We start from the raw sequence: 25,533 nt of genomic DNA on the forward strand, positions 1-25,533 counted from the left end.
TGTGCCCACGCTCTGCCCGCGCCTGTGCCCACGCTCTGCCTGTGCCCGCGCTCTGCCCGCGCCTGTGCCCACGCTCTGCCTGTGCCCGCGCCTGTGCCCACGCTCTGCCTGTGCCCGCGCTCTGCCCGTGCCCCTGCTCTGCCCACGCTCTGCCTGTGCCCACGCTCTGCCCGCGCCTGTGCCCACGCTCTGCCTGTGCCCACCGCTCTGCCCGCGCCTGTGCCCCTGCTCTGCCCACGCCTGTGCCCACGCTCTGCCTGTGCCTGTGCCCACGCTCTGCCCGCGCCTGTGCCCACGCTCTGCCTGTGCCCGCGCTCTGCCCACACGCTCTGCCTGTGCCCGCGCCTGTGCCCGCGCCTGTGCCCACGCTCTGCCTGTGCCCACGCTCTGCCCGCGCCTGTGCCCACGCTCTGCCTGTGCCCGCGCTCTGCCCGTGCCCCTGCTCTGCCCACGCCTGTGCCCACGCTCTGCCTGTGCCTGTGCCCACGCTCTGCCCGCGCCTGTGCCCACGCTCTGCCTGTGCCCGCGCTCTGCCCACACGCTCTGCCTGTGCCCGCGCCTGTGCCCGCGCCTGTGCCCACGCTCTGCCTGTGCCCGCGCCTGTGCCCACGCTCTGGCCCGCGCCCCCATCACATGCTCACAGTGCCATTTCCTGCTGGGCTTTATTCAACTGGTTCTGCAGGTTCCGGACTGAGCTGTGCAGAACCTAAGTGAGAGATACACGAGTTGGGGACCATGGAGGTGTCTGCCCCTGTACCCAAATCCTTCCTTAGCCGGGAGGGCAGGAGCAGCGCCCGCCCCGGTCACATGGCCGGGGGTATTAATTACCTCTATAATAGACGAAAATTCCTTTATGGTTAAATCCATCTCTCCATGTGGGACTCCTTCTACAACACAGAACAACACGCGTGTGTGAGCGCGCCTCGGGGGTCTGCCACACGCGTGTGAGCGCGCCTCGGGGGTCTGCCACACGCGTGTGAGCGCGCCTCGGGGGGTCTGCCACACGCGTGTGTGTGACCGCGCCTCGGGGGTCTGCCACACGCGTGTGTGACCGCGCCTCGGGGGTCTGCCACGCGTGTGAGCGCGCCTCGGGGGTCTGCCACACGCGTGTGAGCGCGCCTCGGGGGTCTGCCACGCGTGTGAGCGTGCCTCGGGGGTCTGCCACGCGTGTGAGCGTGCATCGGGGGGTCTGCCACGCGTGTGAGCGCGCCTCGGGGGTCTGCCACACGCGTGTGAGCGCGCCTCGGGGGTCTGCCACACGCGTGTGAGCGCGCCTCGGGGGGTCTGCCACACGCGTGTGAGCGCGCCTCGGGGGTCTGCCACACGCGTGTGTGAGCGCGCCTCGGGGGTCTGCCACACGCGTGTGTGAGCGCGCCTCGGGGGTCTGCCACACGCGTGTGTGAGCGCGCCTCGGGGGTCTGCACACGCGTGTGAGCGCGCCTCGGGGGTCTGCCACACGCGTGTGAGCGCGCCTCGGGGGTCTGCCACGCATGTGAGCGTGCCTCGGGGGTCTGCCACGCGTGTGAGCGTGCCTCGGGGGTCTGCCACGCGTGTGAGCGCGCCTCGGGGGTCTGCCACACGCGTTTGAGCGCGCCTCGGGGGTCTGCCACGCGTGTGAGCGCGCCTCGGGGGTCTGCCACACGCGTGTGAGCGCGCCTCGGGGGTCTGCCACGCGTGTGAGCGCGCCTCGGGGGTCTGCCACGTGCCCCGTGTCACCCTCACAGCGGGCGAGGGGTTAAAGTCTCCCACCTTTCTGGAAATCTCTTCTTTCTCTTCAAGCTCCAACGTCTTCTTCTGCAGATCTCTCTATAGGGGCACAGCAAAGCACTGAGACCTCTCCTACCTCTATATAGCACTGAGACCTCTCCTACCTCTATATAGCACTGAGACCCCTCCTACCTCTATATAGCACTGAGACCTCTCCTACCTCTATATAGCACTGAGACCTCTCCTACCTCTATATAGCACTGAGACCCCTCCTACCTCTATATAGCACTGAGACCTCTCCTACCTCTATATAGCACTGAGACCTCTCCTACCTCTATATAGCACTGAGACCTCTCCTACCTCTATATAGCACTGAGACCTCTCCTACCTCTATATAGCACTGAGACCTCTCCTACCTCTATATAGCACTGAGACCTCTCCTACCTCTATATAGCACTGAGACCTCTACTACCTCTATATAGCACTGAGACCTCCCTACCTCTATATAGCACTGAGACCTCTCCTACCTCTATATAGCACTGAGACCTCTTCTACCTCTATATAGCACTGAGACCCCTCCTACCTCTATATAGCACTGAGACCTCTTCTACCTCTATATAGCACTGAGACCTCTTCTACCTCTATATAGCACTGAGACCTCTTCTACCTCTATATAGCACTGAGACCTCTCCTACCTCTATATAGCACTGAGACCTCTTCTACCTCTATATAGCACTGAGACCTCTTCTACCTCTATATAGCACTGAGACCTCTCCTACCTCTATATAGCACTGAGACCTCTCCTACCTCTATATAGCACTGAGACCTCTCCTACCTCTATATAGCACTGAGACCTGTCCTACCTCTATATAGCACTGAGACCTCTTCTACCTCTATATAGCACTGAGACCTCTTCTACCTCTATATAGCACTGAGACCTCTACTACCTCTATATAGCACTGGGACCTCCCTACCTCTATATAGCACTGAGACCTCTCCTACCTCTATATAGCACTGAGACCTCTTCTACCTCTATATAGCACTGAGACCTCTCCTACCTCTATATAGCACTGAGACCTCTTCTACCTCTATATAGCACTGAGACCTCTACTACCTCTATATAGCACTGAGACCTCTCCTACCTCTATATAGCACCGAGACCTCTTCTACCTCTATATAGCACCGAGACCTCTCCTATCTGTATACAACACTGTGGGGGTCTCCTCCCTGTATATAACACCGAGGGGGTCTCCTCTCTGTATATAAAACCGAGGGGGTCTCCTCTCTGTATATAACACCGAGGGCGTCTCCTCTCTGTATATAACACAGAGGGGGTCTCCTCTATGTATATAACACCGAGGGCGTCTCCTCTCTGTATATAACACCGAGGGGGTCTCCTCTCTGTATATAACACCGAGGGGGTCTCCTCTCTGTATATAACACCGAGGGGGTCTCCTCTCTGTATATAACACAGAGGGGGTCTCCTCTCTGCATATAACACAGAGGGGGTCTCCTCTCTGTATATAACAACGAGGGGGTCTCCTCTCTGCATATAACACCGAGGGGGTCTCCTCTCTGTATATAACACCGAGGGGGTCTCCTCTCTGCATATAACACAGAGGGGTCTCCTCTCTGTATATAACACCGAGGGGGTCTCCTCTCTGCATATAACACCGAGGGAGTCTCCTCTCTGTATATAACACCGAGGGGGTCTCCTCTCTGTATATAACACCGAGGGAGTCTCCTCTCTGTATATAACACCGAGGGAGTCTCCTCTCTGTATATAACACAGAGGGAGTCTCCTCTCTGTATATAACACCGAGGGAGTCTCCTCTCTGTATATAACACCGAGGGAGTCTCCTCTCTGTATATAACACCGAGGGGGTCTCCTCTCTGTATATAACACCGAGGGCGTCTCCTCTCTGTATATAACACCGAGGGAGTCTCCTCTCTGTATATAACACCGAGGGGGTCTCCTCTCTGTATATAACACCGAGGGGGTCTCCTCTCTGTATATAACACCGAGGGGGTCTCCTCTCTGTATATAACACCGAGGGGGTCTCCTCTCTGTATATAACACCGAGGGGGTCTCCTCTCTGTATATAACACCGAGGGCGTCTCCTCTCTGTATATAACACCGAGGGCGTCTCCTCTCTGTATATAACACCGAGGGGGTCTCCTCTCTGTATATAACACTTGCCTGCAGCGCTGTAACGACGCCTCTTAGTCCTGTCGCATTTTTCTGTAATAATTTGTTCTCTTCCAGAAAATCACAAATCTGTCTCAAATAGAATATATTGCGTCACTTAACCCCTCCCCCGCCAGAGCGTCACTTAACCCCTCCCCCGCCAGAGCGTCACTTAACCCCTCCCCTGCCAGAGCGTCACTTAACCCCTCCCCTGCCAGAGCGTCACTTAACCCCGCCCCTGCCAGAGCGTCACTTAACCCCTCCCCTGCCAGAGCGTCACTTAACCCCTCCCCCGCCAGAGCATCACTTAACCCCTCTCCTGCCAGAACTTCACTTAACCCCTCCCCCACCAGAGCGTCACTTAATCCCTCCCCCGCCAGAGCGTCACTTAACCCCTCCCCTGCCAGAGCGTCACTTAACCCCTCCCCTGCCAGAGCGTCACTTAACCCCTCCCCTGCCAGAGCGTCACTTAACCACTCCACTGCCAGAGCGTCACTTAACCACTCCCCTGCCAGAGCGTCACTTAACCCCGCCCCTGCCAGAGCGTCACTTAACCCCGCCCCTGCCAGAGCGTCACTTAACCCCGCCCCTGCCAGAGCGTCACTTAACCCCTCCCCTGCCAGAGCGTCACTTAACCCCTCCCCTGCCAGAGCATCACTTAACCCCTCCCCTGCCAGAGCGTCACTTAACCCCTCCCCTGCCAGAGCCCCCCGTGTGTATACGCAGTGGTCCCAGCACCTGCTGTGACAGCGTGTCCCCCCGCTCCTGTATCTGGGCGCATCTTCTCTCCTACAAGATAAATGAGTAGTGAGTCACACGGTGATCCGGGTCCTGTAACCCCTGCACTGCCTCTCCCCTCTGCTCCGCGTACCAGCTCCTTGCTGTGCAGCTCCGCCGCCCGCGCCGCTTCCTCGCTCTGCGCCAGCCGCAGGCTCGCGTTCTCTAGTTCTTGCAGCAGCTCCTGGCACTGCCTGCCCTCCTTCTGCAGGCTGGGCGGGTATATATATATATATATACTGTATATACAATGTACGGGGGAGAGACACGGGGGGGGGAGGAGAGACACAGGGGGGGGAGGAGAGACACGGGGGGGGGGAGGAGAGACACGGGGGGGGGGAGAGAGACACGGGGGGGGAGAGAGACACAGGGAGGGGGGAGGAGAGACACTGGGGGGGGGGAGAGACAGTGAGGGGGAGGAGAGACACGGGGGGGGGGAGAGACAGTGAGGGGGGAGAGAGAGACAGTGAGGGGGGCAGGGAGGGATACGGTGAGAGGGAGAGACACTGGGGGGAGAGAGAGACACGGAGGGGGGCAGGGAGGGATACGGTGAGGGGGAGAGACACTGGGGGGAGAGAGAGACATGGTCAGGGGGGGAGAGAAACTGATAGGAGGGAGAAATACGGTGAGGGGGAGAGACACTGGGGGGAGAGAGACACAGGGAGGGGGGGAGGGAGAGATACGGTGAGGGGGAGAGAGACACAGGGGGGAGGGAGGGATACGGTGAGGGGGAGAGAGAGACACAGGGAGGGGGGGAGGGAGAGATACGGTGAGGGGGAGAGACACTGGGGGAAGAGAGACACAGGGAGGGGGGAGAGAGACAGGGAGGGGGGAGGGAGGGATACGGTGAGGGGGAGAGACACAGGGAGGGGGGGAGGGAGAGATACGGTGAGGGGGAGAGAGACAGTGAGGGGGTAAGAGAGACATGGTCAGGGGGGGAGAGAAACTGATAGGAGGGAGAGATACGGTGAGGAGGAGAGACACTGGGGGGAGAGAGACACAGGGAGGGGGGAAGAGAGAGAGACACAGGGAGGGGGGAAGAGAGAGAGACACAGGGAGGGGGGAGGGAGGGATACGGTGAGGGGGAGAGAGAGACACAGGGAGGGGGGGAGGGAGAGATACGGTGAGGGGGAAAGAGACACAGGGAGGGGGGGAGGGAGGGATACGGTGAGGGGGAGAGACACTGGGGGGAGAGAGACACAGGGAGGGGGGAGGGAGAGATACGGTGAGGGGGAGAGACACAGGGAGGGGGGGAGGGATACGGTGAGGGGGAGAGACACAGGGAGGGGGGGAGGGATACGGTGAGGGGGAGAGACACTGGGAGGGGGGGAGGGAGGGATACGGTGAGGGGGAGAGACACAGGGAGGGGGGGAGGGATACGGTGAGGGGGAGAGAGACAGGGAGGGATATTGTGAGGGGGAGAGACACTGGGGGGAGACAGGGAGGGGGGAGGGAGGGATACGGTGAGGGGGAGAGACACTGGGGGGAGAGAGACACAGGGAGGGGGGGAGGGATACGGTGAGGGGGAGAGACACAGGGAGGGGGGAGGGAGGGATACGGTGAGGGGGAGAGACACTGGGGGGAGAGAGACAGGGAGGGATACGGTGAGGGGGAGAGACACTGGGGGGAGAGAGACACAGGGAGGGGGGAGGGAGGGATACGGTGAGGGGGAGAGACACAGAGAGGGGGGGAGGGATACGGTGAGGGGGAGAGACCGGTGAAGCCCCCCGGGGGGAGCAGCATAATAACACAGAAGCTCTCGGGTGTATATAATATATATCATGTGTCACCTCTTGTTCTGATCCCGCAGGGAGGCGTTCTCCCCCAGCAGTCCCTGCGCCTCCACGTCTGCCCTCTCCGCAGTCTCCTGCAGGGCCCTGTTCTCCCTCTTCAGCCTTTTATTGGTTTCCTCTGCCTCCAGGAGCCAGATCTCCAGAGCCCCAGTAACCCTGCACAGGGAGTGCACGCAGGAACTGCAGGCAGTGCGCGCAGGGAGTGCGCAGGAACTGCAGGGAGTGCACGCAGGGAGTGCGCAGGAACTGCAGGGAGTGCACGCAGGGAGTGCGCAGGAACTGCAGGGAGAGCGCAGGAACTGCAGAGAGTGTGCGCAGCGAGTGCGCAGGAACTGCAGGGAGAGCGCAGGAACTGCAGAGTGCGCGCAGGAACTGCAGGGAGAGCGCAGGAACTGCAGGGAGTGCGCGCAGGAACTGCAGGGAGTGCGCGCAGGAACTGCAGGGAGTACTGCCAGATTGTGTGCAGGGAGTGCGCGCAGGAACTGCAGGGAGTACTGCCAGAGTGTGTGCAGGGAGTGCGCGCAGGAACTGCAGGGAGTGCGCGCAGGAACTGCAGGGAGTGCGCGCAGGAACTGCAGGGAGTACTGCCAGAGTGTGTGCAGGGAGTGCGCGCAAGCACTGCAGGGAGTGTGCGCAGGAACTGCAGGGAGAGCGCAGGAACTGCAGGGAGTGCGCGCAGGGAGTGCGCAGGAACTGCAGGGAGAGCGCGCAGGGAGTGCGCAGGAACTGCAGGGAGCGCGCAGGAACTGCAGGGAGTGCGCGCAGGGAGCGCGCAGGAACTGCAGGGAGAGCGCAGGAACTGCAGGGAGTGCACGCAGGAACTGCAGGGAGAGCGCGCAGGAACTGTAGGGAGTGCGTGCAGGAACTGCAGGGAGTACTGCCAGAGTGTGTGCAGGGAGTGCGCGCAGGAACTGCAGGGAGTACTGCCAGAGTGTGTGCAGGGAGTGTGCGCAGGCACTGCAGGGAGTGCACGCAGGAACCGCAGGGAGTGCGCGCAGCAACCGCAGGGAGGGCGCGCAGGGAGCGTGCGCAGGAACCGCGCGCAGGAACCGCAGGGAGCGCGCGCAGGAACCGCAGGGAGCGCGCGCCCTCCCTCCAGTTCCTGTGCGCAGGAACCGCAGGGAGTGCGCGCAGGAACTGCAGGGAGTACTGCCAGAGTGTGTGCAGGGAGCGCGCGCAGGAACCGCAGGGAGTACTGCCAGAGTGTGTGCAGGGAGTGCGCGCAGGAACTGCAGGGAGTGCGCGCAGGAACTGCAGGGAGTGCGCTCAGGAACTGCAGGGAGTGCGCTCAGGAACTGCAGGGAGTGCGCGCAGGAACTACAGGGAGTACTGCCAGTGTGTGCAGGGAGTGCGAACAAGAACTGCAGGGAGTACTTTCTGAGTGTGCGCAGGAACATCAGGGAGTGCGCGCAGGAACTGCAGGAAGTACTGCCAGAGTGCACACAGGAACTGCAGGAGTGTGCGCAGGAACTGTAGGGAGTACTGCCGGAGTGTTAGCAGAGGGAGGTGCAGTGACAGCGCAGTGTTACTTACATGACCGCGCCATGTGAATCCCCACAATCCTCTGGGGCGCAGGACTCCATGGTGTGTCCTCCTTTGGGGTGACATGACGCACGGCTATCTGTCACTGTGCTCCCGTCAGTAACACGCACGGCTATCTGTCACTCTGCTCCCGCCAGTAACGCGCACGGCTATCTGTCACTGTGCTCCCGCCAGTAACACGCACGGCTATCTGTCACTCTGCTCCCGTCAGTAACACGCACGGCTATCTGTCACTCTGCTCCCGTCAGTAACGCGCACGGCTATCTGTCACTGTGCTCCCGTCAGTAACGCGCACGGCTATCTGTCACTCTGCTCCCGTCAGTAACGCGCACGGCTATCTGTCACTCTGCTCCCGTCAGTAACGCGCACGGCTATCTGTCACTGTGCTCCCGCCAGTAACACGCACGGCTATCTGTCACTCTGCTCCCGTCAGTAACGCGCACGGCTATCTGTCACTGTGCTCCCGCCAGTAACACGCACGGCTATCTGTCACTCTGCTCCCGTCAGTAACGCGCACGGCTATCTGTCACTCTGCTCCCGCCAGTAACACGCACGGCTATCTGTCACTCTGCTCCCGCCAGTAACGCGCACGGCTATCTGTCACTCTGCTCCCGTCAGTAACGCGCACGGCTATCTGTCACTCTGCTCCCGCCAGTAACGCGCACGGCTATCTGTCACTGTGCTCCCGCCAGTAACACGCACGGCTATCTGTCACTGTGCTCCCGTCAGTAACACGCACGGCTATCTGTCACTCTGCTCCCGTCAGTAACGCGCACGGCTATCTGTCACTCTGCTCCCGTCAGTAACCCGCACGGCTATCTGTCACTGTGCTCCCGTCAGTAACACGCACGGCTATCTGTCACTGTGCTCCCGTCAGTAACACGCACGGCTATCTGTCACTGTGCTCCCGCCAGTAACACGCACGGCTATCTGTCACTCTGCTCCCGTCAGTAACGCGCACGGCTATCTGTCACTGTGCTCCCGTCAGTAACGCGCACGGCTATCTGTCACTCTGCTCCCGTCAGTAACACGCACGGCTATCTGTCACTCTGCTCCCGTCAGTAACGCGCACGGCTATCTGTCACTGTGCTCCCGTCAGTAACGCGCACGGCTATCTGTCACTCTGCTCCCGTCAGTAACGCGCACGGCTATCTGTCACTCTGCTCCCGTCAGTAACGCGCACGGCTATCTGTCACTGTGCTCCCGCCAGTAACACGCACGGCTATCTGTCACTCTGCTCCCGTCAGTAACGCGCACGGCTATCTGTCACTGTGCTCCCGCCAGTAACACGCACGGCTATCTGTCACTCTGCTCCCGTCAGTAACGCGCACGGCTATCTGTCACTCTGCTCCCGCCAGTAACACGCACGGCTATCTGTCACTCTGCTCCCGCCAGTAACGCGCACGGCTATCTGTCACTCTGCTCCCGTCAGTAACGCGCACGGCTATCTGTCACTCTGCTCCCGCCAGTAACGCGCACGGCTATCTGTCACTGTGCTCCCGTCAGTAACGCGCACGGCTATCTGTCACTCTGCTCCCGCACGGCTATCTGTCACTGTGCTCCCGTCAGTAACACGCACGGCTATCTGTCACTGTGCTCCCGTCAGTAACGCGCACGGCTATCTGTCACTCTGCTCCCGCCAGTAACGCGCACGGCTATCTGTCACTGTGCTCCCGTCAGTAACGCGCACGGCTATCTGTCACTCTGCTCCCGTCAGTAACCCGCACGGCTATCTGTCACTGTGCTCCCGTCAGTAACACGCACGGCTATCTGTCACTGTGCTCCCGTCAGTAACACGCACGGCTATCTGTCACTGTGCTCCCGCCAGTAACACGCACGGCTATCTGTCACTCTGCTCCCGTCAGTAACGCGCACGGCTATCTGTCACTGTGCTCCCGCCAGTAACGCGCACGGCTATCTGTCACTCTGCTCCCGCCAGTAACACGCACGGCTATCTGTCACTCTGCTCCCGTCAGTAACACGCACGGCTATCTGTCACTGTGCTCCCGCCAGTAACGCGCACGGCTATCTGTCACTCTGCTCCCGTCAGTAACACGCACGGCTATCTGTCACTCTGCTCCCGTCAGTAACACGCACGGCTATCTGTCACTGTGCTCCCGCCAGTAACGCGCACGGCTATCTGTCACTGTGCTCCCGTCAGTAACGCGCACGGCTATCTGTCACTGTGCTCCCGCCAGTAACACGCACGGCTATCTGTCACTGTGCTCCCGTCAGTAACGCGCACGGCTATCTGTCACTCTGCTCCCGTCAGTAACGCGCACGGCTATCTGTCACTCTGCTCCCGTCAGTAACGCGCACGGCTATCTGTCACTGTGCTCCCGTCAGTAACACGCACGGCTATCTGTCACTCTGCTCCCGTCAGTAACACGCACGGCTATCTGTCACTCTGCTCCCGTCAGTAACACGCACGGCTATCTGTCACTCTGCTCCCGTCAGTAACGCGCACGGCTATCTGTCACTGTGCTCCCGTCAGTAACCCGCACGGCTATCTGTCACTGTGCTCCCGTCAGTAACACGCACGGCTATCTGTCACTGTGCTCCCGTCAGTAACACGCACGGCTATCTGTCACTCTGCTCCCGTCAGTAACACGCACGGCTATCTGTCACTCTGCTCCCGTCAGTAACACGCACGGCTATCTGTCACTGTGCTCCCGTCAGTAACACGCACGGCTATCTGTCACTGTGCTCCCGCCAGTAACGCGCACGGCTATCTGTCACTGTGCTCCCGTCAGTAACGCGCACGGCTATCTGTCACTGTGCTCCCGCCAGTAACACGCACGGCTATCTGTCACTCTGCTCCCGCCAGTAACACGCACGGCTATCTGTCACTCTGCTCCCGCCAGTAACACGCACGGCTATCTGTCACTGTGCTCCCGCCAGTAACACGCACGGCTATCTGTCACTCTGCTCCCGCCAGTAACACGCACGGCTATCTGTCACTCTGCTCCCGTCAGTAACACGCACGGCTATCTGTCACTGTGCTCCCGCCAGTAACACGCACGGCTATCTGTCACTCTGCTCCCGTCAGTAACACGCACGGCTATCTGTCACTCTGCTCCCGTCAGTAACACGCACGGCTATCTGTCACTGTGCTCCCGCCAGTAACACGCACGGATATCTGTCACTCTGCTCCCGTCAGTAACACGCACGGCTATCTGTCACTCTGCTCCCGTCAGTAACACGCACGGCTATCTGTCACTGTGCTCCCGCCAGTAACACGCACGGCTATCTGTCACTGTGCTCCCGCCAGTAACACGCACGGCTATCTGTCACTCTGCTCCCGCCAGTAACACGCACGGCTATCTGTCACTCTGCTCCCGTCAGTAACACGCACGGCTATCTGTCACTCTGCTCCCGTCAGTAACACGCACGGCTATCTGTCACTGTGCTCCCGCCAGTAACACGCACGGCTATCTGTCACTCTGCTCCCGTCAGTAACACGCACGGCTATCTGTCACTCTGCTCCCGTCAGTAACACGCACGGCTATCTGTCACTGTGCTCCCGCCAGTAACACGCACGGCTATCTGTCACTGTGCTCCCGCCAGTAACACGCACGGCTATCTGTCACTCTGCTCCCGCCAGTAACACGCACGGCTATCTGTCACTCTGCTCCCGTCAGTAACACGCACGGCTATCTGTCACTGTGCTCCCGCCAGTAACACGCACGGCTATCTGTCACTCTGCTCCCGTCAGTAACACGCACGGCTATCTGTCACTGTGCTCCCGCCAGTAACACGCACGGCTATCTGTCACTGTGCTCCCGCCAGTAACACGCACGGCTATCTGTCACTCTGCTCCCGTCAGTAACACGCACGGCTATCTGTCACTCTGCTCCCGTCAGTAACACGCACGGCTATCTGTCACTCTGCTCCCGTCAGTAACACGCACGGCTATCTGTCACTGTGCTCCCGCCAGTAACGCGCACGGCTATCTGTCACTGTGCTCCCGCCAGTAACACGCACGGCTATCTGTCACTGTGCTCCCGTCAGTAACGCGCACGGCTATCTGTCACTGTGCTCCCGCCAGTAACACGCACGGCTATCTGTCACTGTGCTCCCGCCAGTAACGCGCACGGCTATCTGTCACTGTGCTCCCGCCAGTAACACGCACGGCTATCTGTCACTCTGCTCCCGTCAGTAACGCGCACGGCTATCTGTCACTCTGCTCCCGTCAGTAACGCGCACGGCTATCTGTCACTCTGCTCCCGTCAGTAACGCGCACGGCTATCTGTCACTCTGCTCCCGCCAGTAACACGCACGGCTATCTGTCACTGTGCTCCCGCCAGTAACACGCACGGCTATCTGTCACTGTGCTCCCGCCAGTAACACGCACGGCTATCTGTCACTGTGCTCCCGCCAGTAACACGCACGGCTATCTGTCACTCTGCTCCCGTCAGTAACGCGCACGGCTATCTGTCACTCTGCTCCCGTCAGTAACACGCACGGCTATCTGTCACTGTGCTCCCGTCAGTAACACGCACGGCGGGTGGGGTCTTCTCTGAGGCGGTCTCTGCGGTGTACTCACAGATGCTCTCTCCCCCTGAGCTGTCTGTCTCTGGGACACGGTGATTCAGAACTGTCTGGTACCCACAGGGAACTCTCTGATGTCACAATGTGCAGTGACAGGGGACAGTGACACAATGTGCAGTGACAGGGGACAGTGACACCAAGTGCAGTGACACCGTGTGTAGTGACACCGTGTGCAGTGACAGGGGACAGTGACACCGTATGCAGTGACAGGGGACAGTGACACAATGTGCAGTGACAGGGGACAGTGACACCAAGTGCAGTGACACCGTGTGCAGTGACAGGGGACAGTGACACCGTGTGCAGTGACAGGGGACAGTGACACCGTGTGCAGTGACAGGGGACAGTGACACCGTGTGCAGTGACAGGGGACAGTGACACCGTGTGCAGTGACGGGACAGTGACACCGTGTGCAGTGACGGGACAGTGACACCGTGTGCCGTGACGGGACAGTGACACCGTGTGCAGTGACAGGGGACAGTGACAACGTGTGCAGTGACAGGGGACAGTGACACAATGTGCAGTGACAGGGGACAGTGACACCATGTGCAGTGACAGGGGACAGTGACACCATGTGCAGTGACAGGGGACAGTGACACAATGTGCAGTGACAGGGGACAGTGATACAATGAGCAGTGACGGGACAGTGACACCGTGTGCAGTGACGGGACAGTGACACCGTGTGCAGTGACACGGGACAGTGACACAGTGTGCAGTGACAGGGGACAGTGACACCATGTGCAGTGACAGGGGACAGTGACACCATGTGCAGTGACAGGGGACAGTGACACCATGTGCAGTGACAGGGGACAGTGACACCATGTGCAGTGACAGGGGACAGTGACACAATGTGCAGTGACAGGGGACAGTGATACAATGTGCAGTGACGGGACAGTGACACCGTGTGCAGTGACAGGGGACAGTGACACCGTGTGCAGTGACAGGGGCCAGTGACACCGTGTGCAGTGACAGGGGACAGTGACACCGTGTGCAGTGACAGGGGCCAGTGACACCGTGTGCAGTGACAGGGGACAGTGACACCGTGTGCAGTGACAGGGGACAGTGACACCGTGTGCAGTGACAGGGGACAGTGACACCGTGTGCAGTGACAGGGGACAGTGACACCGTGTGCAGTGACAGGGGACAGTGACACCATGTGCAGTGACGAAACGATGACACCATGTGCAGTGACAGGACAGTGACACCATGTGCAGTGACAGGGGACAGTGACACAATGTGCTGTGACAGGGGACAGTGACACAATGTGCAGTGACAGGAGACAGTGACACCATGTGCAGTGACAGGGGACAGTGACACCATGTGCAGTGACGGGGACAGTGACACAATGCAGTGACGGGACAGTGACACAATGTGCAGTGACAGGGGACAGTGGCACAATGTGCAGTGACAGGGGACAGTGACACAATGTGCAGTGACAGGGGACAGTGACACAATGTGCAGTGACAGGGGACAGTGACACCAAGTGCAGTGACACCGTGTGTAGTGACACCGTGTGCAGTGACAGGGGACAGTGACACCGTGTGCAGTGACAGGGGACAGTGACACAATGTGCAGTGACAGGGGACAGTGACACCAAGTGCAGTGACACCGTGTGCAGTGACAGGGGACAGTGACACCGTGTGCAGTGACAGGGGACAGTGACACCGTGTGCAGTGACAGGGGACAGTGACACCGTGTGCAGTGATAGGGGACAGTGACACCGTGTGCAGTGACGGGACAGTGACACCGTGTGCAGTGACGGGACAGTGACACCGTGTGCAGTGACGGGACAGTGACACCGTGTGCAGTGACAGGGGACAGTGACAACGTGTGCAGTGACAGGGGACAGTGACACAATGTGCAGTGACAGGGGACAGTGACACCATGTGCAGTGACAGGGGACAGTGACACCATGTGCAGTGACAGGGGACAGTGACACAATGTGCAGTGACAGGGGACAGTGATACAATGAGCAGTGACGGGACAGTGACACCGTGTGCAGTGACGGGACAGTGACACCGTGTGCAGTGACACGGGACAGTGACACAGTGTGCAGTGACAGGGGACAGTGACACCATGTGCAGTGACAGGGGACAGTGACACCATGTGCAGTGACAGGGGACAGTGACACCATGTGCAGTGACAGGGGACAGTGACACCATGTGCAGTGACAGGGGACAGTGACACAATGTGCAGTGACAGGGGACAGTGATACAATGTGCAGTGACGGGACAGTGACACCGTGTGCAGTGACAGGGGACAGTGACACCGTGTGCAGTGACAGGGGCCAGTGACACCGTGTGCAGTGACAGGGGACAGTGACACCGTGTGCAGTGACAGGGGCCAGTGACACCGTGTGCAGTGACAGGGGACAGTGACACCGTGTGCAGTGACAGGGGACAGTGACACCGTGTGCAGTGACAGGGGACAGTGACACCGTGTGCAGTGACAGGGGACAGTGACACCGTGTGCAGTGACAGGGGACAGTGACACCATGTGCAGTGACGAAACGATGACACCATGTGCAGTGACAGGACAGTGACACCATGTGCAGTGACAGGGGACAGTGACACAATGTGCTGTGACAGGGGACAGTGACACAATGTGCAGTGACAGGAGACAGTGACACCATGTGCAGTGACAGGGGACAGTGACACCATGTGCAGTGACGGGGACAGTGACACAATGCAGTGACGGGACAGTGACACAATGTGCAGTGACAGGGGACAGTGGCACAATGTGCAGTGACAGGGGACAGTGACACCATGTGCAGTGACAGGGAACAGTGACACCATGTGCAGTGACAGGGGACAGTGACACCGTGTGCAGTGACAGGGGACAGTGACACCGTGTGCAGTGACGGGACAGTGACACAATGTGCAGTGATGGGACAGTGACACCATGTGCAGTGACAGGGGACAGTGACACAATGTGCAGTGACAGGGGACAGTGACACCGTGTGCAGTGACAGGGGACAGTGACACAATGTGCAGTGATGGGACAGTGACACCGTGTGCAGACAGGGGACAGTGACACAGTGTGCAGTGACAGGGGACAGTGACACAATGTGCAGTGATGGGACAGTGACACCGTGTGCAGACAGGGGACAGTGACACAGTGTGCAGTGACAGGGGACAGTATACTCGTGTAATAAAATATATAGTGTCCTGTCTTATGTGTGGTACAATATATGTCTTCGTTCTGGTGTCAGGAATGGGGTGAGAGAATGGCTCGCCCGCCCTCACTAGCCGCATGCTTGGCACACATTAGAAAAATACTTTTAAACTGATTAAACATGACACGGGACAGTGACACCATGTGCAGTGACAGGGGACAGTGACAGGGGACATGCGTTTGCAGCGCACCTTTGCTCTACCACTATCCTTTATTGGCGTTCTGGACTTCAGTATACCCCCAGGGCAGGTAATGGGCCCCTCATTTTATTACCTCTGACCCTAAATGGGGATGTTTATACCTTAAGAGGGGTGTGCATTATTGACCCTTTCTGCGGTAGTCGGGCAGACTGACCGCTGGGTCTTTATTTGGCCCCCCTTAAATGGTTATTGTATATATGAGCCTATGGATATAATATAGTGTTCCTATTTTTGGACTATTTCTTCAACTATCCCGATGTTTTTGTGTACACTGAATATTGAGCGTCGCTCTAAAAACCCCTCCTCTTAAACTGATTAAACCGCTGCAAACATACGCCTCTTATTCTACCGAAAGAAACCGTCTCAGCCGCACACGGCTTAATTCTAACCGCACATTTCCCTCACACACCAATACACTCTCAGCCTTATCCCCAGCTGGAGTAACCCCCTGAACCCCTATACTGGATTCAGGGTACCGGGCGTTACTTGGGCTTCCTCTCTTATACCAGGGGGCCCTGAGCCTCATTTTACCTTTCCTGGATTATGCTGAAGCGGGACGTCCCAGTGGTGAGTCGCAGAACGTTTTCGGGACGGGGTCTGCCCGGAGCGCCGGGCTTCGGTATCTGAGAATCTCCCGATTCCCGGACACACTTTGGGGGTAACTCATAGCTTGAGAACCCCGATACATAGACACATTCTGTAAAGAGTTTCTCCTGCAAACCCCCCTGAAACGTACCCCCAGAAAATCTCCCGGTCCCAGCACCCCTGGAAAAGGTGAAACACCAAAAATGGCAATTGGCGCATATTTTGCAGTCACAGTGATGCATACACACTGTCCGGGCCCAAGAGCTGACACTCTTCACTTTAACTTAAAATGTAACCCCTTAAAAACAGGCTAGGAGGCCCTTATTCCCCCCGGGCACATTTTCCACGGTTTAAAATACATTTATAGGACTGCAGTCAGCCCTGGACCGCAGAACTGACTCTCTAAAAATACCTTTGATGACTCAGGGGTACCTGGCTGGGTTGAATACCTTTATTTTCATGGCATAGGTGCCCAGGTAACCCAGAACCAGTATAGGGTATATAAGTAGGGGGCGGCCGGGGGTCCCTGTAACCCCCAGTCAGTGACAGGCCGAACGCTAGGTGGGGCTTAAATCTCGCATAGTATTGGCCTGGCACAGACCTGCCCCGGAGGGCCCTGACCTGCCCCGGAGTGTGCGCGTGTCTGAGTGTGCGCGTGTCTGAGTGTGCGCGTGTCTGAGTGTGCGCGTGTCTGAGTGTGATGATGATTTGAGTGTATGGCGTTATTAGGTGGTATTGTGAGGGAAGTTATATTCAGAGGTCATACCCCACCATAAGCAGCGATGCAGTGAATGCCCCACAATGCATTGCAGCCAGCGACCTTCGCCAGTCCCGTTTCCTGGCAGCACTGGGCACACAGTGGGATTGTTCTTACCCCAGGTCCTGCCCAGGTTTCAAAGTCCGCAGGGACGAGGTACTGAGACACACAAGACCGGGTCACTGGGCGAAACCCGCGTGCCACGGCAGCACGGTGACCCTCTCATATCCGTGCGTCTGTACATTATTACTGCGCCCACAGAAACCTGGTCACATGTCCACAACCTCCGCTGTCCTCTGGGACCAGGGAGTGCCCCGGGCAGGAGGGAGGCGGGCGGCGGGCAGCGGGCAGGAGGCGGGCAGCGGGCGGGCAGCGGGCGGGCAGCGGGCGGAAGTCACAGGGGTCCGTGCAGATTCTCTATAAACTCTGTGTAGAACTTTTCTAGGAGATCAAACACTATTTATAGTGACAGGAACACATACTTCTCACCCCTCCTAATACACAGGCATGAGGGACACGTACCTCACCCCCTCGTAATACACAGAGATCAGGGACACGTACCGCTCACACCTTCCTAATACACAGACAGGGACACATACCTTTCACCCCCTCCTAATACACAGACAGGGACACATACCTCTCACCCCCTCCTAATACACAGACAGGGACACATACCTCTCGCACTCTCCTAATACACAGGCATGAGGGACACGTACCTCTCACCCCTCCTAATACACAGGCATGAGGGACACGTACCTCTCACCACCTCCTAATACACAGACAGGGACACATACCTCTCACCCCCTCCTAATACATAGGGACCCGTACCTCTCACCCCCTCCTAATACATAGGGACCCGTACCTCTCACCCCCTCCTAATACATAGGGACCCGTACCTCTCACCCCTTTCTAATACATAGGGACCCGTACCTCTCACCCCTTCCTAATACATAGGGACCCGTACCTCTCACCCCCTCCTAATACATAGGGACCCGTACCTCTCACCCCCTCCTAATACATAGGGACCCGTACCTCTCACCCCTTCCTAATACATAGGGACCCGTACCTCTCACCCCCTCCTAATACATAGGGACCCGTACCTCTCACCCCCTCCTAATACATAGGGACCCGTACCTCTCACCCCCTCCTAATACATAGGGACCCGTACCTCTCACCCCCTCCTAATACATAGGGACCCGTACCTCTCACCCCCTCCTAATACATAGGGACCCGTACCTCTCACCCCCTCCTAATACATAGGGAGCCGTACCTCTCACCCCCTCCTAATACATAGGGACCCGTACCTCTCACCCCCTCCTAATACATAGGGACCCGTACCTCTCACCCCTTCCTAATACATAGGGACCCGTACCTCTCACCCCCTCCTAATACATAGGGACCCGTACCTCTCACCCCCTCCTAATACATAGGGACCCGTACCTCTCACCCCCTCCTAATACATAGGGACCCGTACCTCTCACCCCCTCCTAATACATAGGGACCCGTACCTCTCACCCCCTCCTAATACATAGGGACCCGTACCTCTCACCCCCTCCTAATACATAGGGACCCGTACCTCTCACCCCCTCCTAATACATAGGGACCCGTACCTCTCACCCCTTCCTAATACATAGGGACCCGTACCTCTCACCCCTTCCTAATACATAGGGACCCGTACCTCTCACCCCCTCCTAATACATAGGGAGCCGTACCTCTCACCCCCTCCTAATACATAGGGACCCGTACCTCTCACCCCCTCCTAATACATAGGGACCCATACCTCTCACCCCTTCCTAATACATAGGGACCCGTACCTCTCACCCCCTCCTAATACATAGGGACCCGTACCTCTCACCCCTCCTAATACATAGGGACCCGTACCTCTCACCCCCTCCTAATACATAGGGACCCGTACCTCTCACCCCCTCCTAATACATAGGGACCCGTACCTCTCACCCCTTCCTAATACATAGGGACCCGTACCTCTCACCCCCTCCTAATACATAGGGACCCGTACCTCTCACCCCCTCCTAATACATAGGGACCCGTACCTCTCACCCCCTCCTAATACATAGGGACCCGTACCTCTCACCCCCTCCTAATACATAGGGACCCGTACCTCTCACCCCTTCCTAATACATAGGGACCCGTACCTCTCACCCCCTCCTAATACATAGGGACCCGTACCTCTCACCCCCTCCTAATACATAGGGACCCGTACCTCTCACCCCCTCCTAATACATAGGGACCCGTACCTCTCACCCCCTCCTAATACATAGGGACCCGTACCTCTCACCCCCTCCTAATACATAGGGACCCGTACCTCTCACCCCCTCCTAATACATAGGGACCCGTACCTCTCACCCCTTCCTAATACATAGGGACCGTACCTCTCACCCCTTCCTAATACATAGGGACCCGTACCTCTCACCCCCTCCTAATACATAGGGACCCGTACCTCTCACCCCCTCCTAATACATGGGGACCCGTACCTCTCACCCCCTCCTAATACATAGGGACCCGTACCTCTCACCCCTTCCTAATACATAGGGACCCGTACCTCTCACCCCCTCCTAATACATAGGGACCCGTACCTCTCACCCCCTCCTAATACATAGGGACCCGTACCTCTCACCCCTTCCTAATACATAGGGACCGTACCTCTCACCCCCTCCTAATACATAGGGACCGTACCTCTCACCCCCTCCTAATACATAGGGACCCGTACCTCTCACCCCCTCCTAATACATAGGGACCCGTACCTCTCACCCCCTCCTAATACATAGGGACCCGTACCTCTCACCCCTTCCTAATACATAGGGACCCGTACCTCTCAACCCCTCCTAATACATAGGGACCCGTACCTCTCAACCCCTCCTAATACATAGGGACCCGTACCTCTCACCCCTTCCTAATACATAGGGACCCGTACCTCTCACCCCCTCCTAATACATAGGGACCCGTACCTCTCACCCCCTCCTAATACATAGGGACCCGTACCTCTCACCCCCTCCTAATACATAGGGACCCGTACCTCTCACCCCCTCCTAATACATAGGGACCCGTACCTCTCACCCCCTCCTAATACATAGGGACCCGTACCTCTCACCCCCTCCTAATACATAGGGACCCGTACCTCTCACCCCCTCCTAATACATAGGGACCCGTACCTCTCACCCCCTCCTAATACATAGGGACCCGTACCTCTCACCCCCTCCTAATACATAGGGACCCGTACCTCTCACCCCCTCCTAATACATAGGGACCCGTACCTCTCACCCCCTCCTAATACATAGGGACCCGTACCTCTCACCCCTTCCTAATACATAGGGACCCGTACCTCTCACCCCCTCCTAATACATAGGGACCCGTACCTCTCACCCCTTCCTAATACATAGGGACCCGTACCTCTCACCCCCTCCTAATACATAGGGACCCGTACCTCTCACCCCTCCTAATACATAGGGACCCGTACCTCTCACCCCCTCCTAATACATAGGGACCCGTACCTCTCACCCCCTCCTAATACATAGGGACCCGTACCTCTCACCCCTTCCTAATACATAGGGACCCGTACCTCTCACCCCCTCCTAATACATAGGGAGCCGTACCTCTCACCCCCTCCTAATACACAGACAGTAGACATACCTTTGTCTGGTTGAATGTATCCATGGCGCAGAAGAAAATCTAACACCACAAGCGCACAATTGGGTTTAAATTGTTCCTCAGCGATGGCCTCTCTCACCTGCAGGAGGAGACACGTTGGGGTGAGGACGGGGTGACTCTGCCACCCTCCCCAGGGGCTGTTCTCACTGACGCACTCACATTGTCCAGGGGCCACAGGTAAAACTCGTGCACCTCTCCGTCCCCCACACGTGGCTGGAAGGACTCCGGCACCTCCAGGTCAAACACAAACTGGCACTCCAGGAACACAGCCTCGCCCTTCTGGTAGGCGTAACTTGGGGGGCGAAACGGGGGGGGGGGGGGGGCAGGGTGAGACAGAGGGAGTATCCCCCCTAATATACAGCACATACTGAGGCAGAGGGAATATCCCCCTAATATACAGCACATACTGAGGCAGAGGGAGTATCCCCCTAATATACAGCACATACTGAGGCAGAGGGAGTATCCCCCTAATATACAGCACATACTGAGGCAGAGGGAGTATCCCCCTAATATACAGCACATACTGAGGCAGAGGGAATATCCCCCCCTAATATACAGCACATACTGAGGCAGAGGGAATATCCCCCCCTAATATACAGCACATACTGAGGCAGAGGGAGTATCCCCCTAATATACAGCACATACTGAGGCAGAGGGAGTATCCCCCTAATATACAGCACATACTGAGGCAGAGGGAATATCCCCCCCTAATATACAGCACATACTGAGGCAGAGGGAATATCCCCCCCTAATATACAGCACATACTGAGGCAGAGGGAGTATCCCCCTAATATACAGCACATACTGAGGCAGAGGGAGTATCCCCCTAATATACAGCACATACTGAGGCAGAGGGAATATCCCCCCCCTAATATACAGCACATACTGAGGCAGAGGGAGTATCCCCCTAATATACAGCACATACTGAGGCAGAGGGAGTATCCCCCTAATATACAGCACATACTGAGGCAGAGGGAATATCCCCCCCTAATATACAGCACATACTGAGGCAGAGGGAGTATCCCCCTAATATACAGCACATACTGAGGCAGAGGGAGTATCCCCCCTAATATACAGCACATACTGAGGCAGAGGGAATATCCCCCCCTAATATACAGCAACATACTGAGGCAGAGGGAGTATCCCCCCTAATATACAGCACATACTGAGGCAGAGGGAAGTATCCCCCCCTAATATACAGCACATACTGAGGCAGAGGGAATATCCCCCCCTAATATACAGCACATACTGAGGCAGAGGGAGTATCCCCCCTAATATACAGCACATACTGAGGCAGAGGGAATATCCCCCCTAATATACAGCACATACTGAGGCAGAGGGAGTATCCCCCCTAATATACAGCACATACTGAGGCAGAGGGAGTATCCCCCCCTAATATACAGCACATACTGAGGCAGAGGGAATATCCCCCCCTAATATACAGCACATACTGAGGTCAGAGGGAATATCCCCCCCTAATATACAGCACATACTGAGGGCAGAGGGAGTATCCCCCCTAATATACAGCACATACTGAGGCAGAGGGAATATCCCCCCCTAATATACAGCACATACTGAGGCAGAGGGAATATCCCCCCCTAATATACAGCACATACTGAGGCAGAGGGAATATCCAACAGCACATACTGAGGCAGAGGGAATATCCCCCCCTAATATACAGCACATACTGAGGCAGAGGGAATATCCCCCCTAATATACAGCACATACTGATGCAGAGGGAATATCCCCCCCTAATATACAGCACATACTGAGGCAGGGGGAATATCCCCCCCCCCCCTAATATACAGCACATACTGAGGCAGAGGGAATATCCCCCCCTAATATACAGCACATACTGAGGCAGAGGGAATATCCCCCCCTAATATACAGCACATACTGAGGCAGAGGGAATATCCCCCCCTAATATACAGCACATACTGAGGCAGAGGGAATATCCCCCCCTAATATACAGCACATACTGAGGCAGAGGGAATATCCCCCCTAATATACAGCACATACTGATGCAGAGGGAATATCCCCCCCTAATATACAGCACATACTGAGGCAGAGGGAATATCCCCCCCTAATATACAGCACATACTGAGGCAGAGGGAATATCCCCCCCTAATATACAGCACATACTGAGGCAGAGGGAATATCCCCCCTAATATACAGCACATACTGAGGCAGAGGGAGTATCCCCCCCCTAATATACAGCACATACTGAGGCAGAGGGAATATCCCCCCCTAATATACAGCACATACTGAGGCAGAGGGAGTATCCCCCCCTAATATACAGCACATACTGAGGATAGGAGGGAGATAACGTGCAGAGCAGCAGTGTGTGTGTGTGTGTGTGTCTACGTGCAGAGCAGCAGTGTGTGTGTGTATCTACGTGCAGAGCAGCAGTGTGTGTGTGTGTGTGTGTGTGTTTGTACATGTGCAGAGCAGCAGTGTGTGTGTGTGTGTGTGTGTGTGTGTGTGTGTACACGTGCAGAGCAGCCGTGTGTGTATCTACGTGCAGAGCAGCAGTGTGTGTGTGTGTGTGTGTGTGTGTTTGTACATGTGCAGAGCAGCAGTGTGTGTGTGTGTGTGTGTGTGTGTGTACACGTGCAGAGCAGTAGTGTGTGTACACGTGCAGAGCAGTAGTGTGTGTGTACACGTGCAAAGCAGTAGTGTGTGTGTACACGTGCAAAGCAGTAGTGTGTGTGTACACGTGCAGAGCAGCAGTGTGTGTGTGTGTGTGTGTGTGTGTGTGTACACGTGCAGAGCAGCCGTGTGTGTGTGTGTGTACACGTGCAGAGCAGAAGTGTGTGTGTACACGTGCAGAGCAGCAGTGTGTACACGTGCAGAGCAGCAGTGTGTACACGTGCAGAGCAGTAGTGTGTGTGTGTACACGTGCAGAGCAGCAGTGTGTGTACACGTGCAGAGCAGAAGTGTGTGTGTACACGTGCAGAGCAGCAGTGTGTACACGTGCAGAGCAGCAGTGTGTACACGTGCAGAGCAGTAGTGTGCGTACACGAGCAGAGCAGCAATGTGTGTACACAAGCAGAGCAGGAGTGTGTTTACACGAGCAGAGCAGCAATGTGTGTACACGTGCAGAGCAGCAGTGTGTGTACACGAGCAAAGCAGCAATGTGTGTACACAAGCAGAGCAGCAGTGTGTGTACAAGAGCAGAGCAGTGTGTGGGTGTGTGTGTACACGTGCAGAGCAGCAATGTGTGTGTGTACACGTGCAGAGCAGCAATGTGTGTGTGTACACATGCAAAGCAGCAATGTGTGTGTGTACACGTGCAGAGCAGTAGTGTGTGTGTGCGTACACGTACAGAGCAGCAGTGTGTGTGTGCGTACACAGCAGCAGTGTGTGTGTGTGTGTGTGTATCTACATGCAGAGCAGTGTGTGTGTGCGTACACGTACAGAGCAGCAGTGTGTGTGTGCGTACACAGCAGCAGTGTGTGTGTGTACACGTACAGATCATTAGTGTGTGTGAGTACGTGCAGAGCAGCAGTGTGTGTGTCTGTATCTACGTGCAGAGCAGCAGCGTGTGTGTGTGTGTGTATCTACGTGCAGAGCAGGAGTGTGTGTGTGTGTATCTATGTGCAGAGCAGGTGTGTGTGTGTGTGTGTGTGTATCTACGTGCAGAGCAGCGTGTGTGTGTGTGTGTGTGTGTGTGTATCTACGTGCAGAGCAACGTGTGTGTGTGTGTGTGTGTGTATCTACGTGCAGAGCAGCAGTGTGTGTGTGTGTATCTACGTGCAGAGCAGCAGTGTGTGTGTGTGTGTGTGTATCTACGTGCAGAGCAGCAGTGTGTGTGTGTGTGTGTGTATCTACGTGCAGAGCAGCAGTGTGTGTGTATCTACGTGCAGAGCAGCAGTGTGTGTATCTACGTGCAGAGCAGCAGTGTGTGTATCTACGTGCAGAGCAGCAGTGTGTGTGTATCTACGTGCAGAGCAGCAGTGTGTGTGTGTGTATCTACGTGCAGAGCAGCAGTGTGTGTATCTACGTGCAGAGCAGCAGTGTGTGTATCTACGTGCAGAGCAGCAGTGTGTGTGTATCTACGTGCAGAGCAGCAGTGTGTGTGTGTGTATCTACGTGCAGAGCAGCAGTGTGTGTGTATCTACGTGCAGAGCAGCAGTGTGTGTATCTACGTGCAGAGCAGCAGTGTGTGTATCTACGTGCAGAGCAGCAGTGTGTGTGTGTATCTACGTGCAGAGCAGTAGTGTGTGTGTGTGTGTATCTACGTGCAGAGCAGCAGTGTGTGTGTGTGTGTATCTACGTGCAGAGCAGCAGTGTGTGTGTACAGTTATCTTTTAGACATGAAGCCTAAATGGTTCATTCTGCCCCCAGTATGACTGCAATGAATGCACGATGGAGAATGTATGATTCTGCTGCAAAGGATTGTGGGTGTTGAAGTACCTGACAGTTCCTGCGGGTTTGGCTTTTGATGCTAGGGATTCTGGGATACAGGCCTCCTCTGCACACTCCTTAATGAGGGTTTCCCATACTCCGGCCCCTGCAGAGATGCCCCCCGCTGCCTGATAACAACACAAGGGATTAAAGGCCGCGCTGTGCCCCCGCACGCTGTGCCGCTGTGTG

The 25,533-nt window shown here is 56.9% G+C and overlaps 1 protein-coding gene across 1 annotated transcript; it reads right to left on the reverse strand.

Moving 5' to 3' along the window:
- Nucleotides 1–887: 887 nt before the first annotated feature.
- On the reverse strand, nucleotides 888–25,502 carry LOC142483148 (uncharacterized; the record flags this gene model as incomplete). Its single annotated transcript, XM_075583214.1, has 10 exons — nucleotides 888–963; nucleotides 1,427–1,806; nucleotides 3,908–3,985; nucleotides 4,634–4,684; nucleotides 4,767–4,884; nucleotides 6,463–6,621; nucleotides 7,999–8,059; nucleotides 20,920–21,016; nucleotides 21,097–21,229; nucleotides 25,354–25,502. Coding segments are annotated over 10 exons (1,302 nt in total), but the record flags the coding sequence as incomplete, so codon positions are not given.
- Between the last annotated feature and the right edge of the window lie 31 nt (nucleotides 25,503–25,533).

This window comes from Ascaphus truei, unplaced genomic scaffold (genome assembly GCF_040206685.1).
Source record: "Ascaphus truei isolate aAscTru1 unplaced genomic scaffold, aAscTru1.hap1 HAP1_SCAFFOLD_3008, whole genome shotgun sequence".
Classification (NCBI taxonomy): Eukaryota; Metazoa; Chordata; class Amphibia; order Anura; family Ascaphidae; genus Ascaphus; species Ascaphus truei.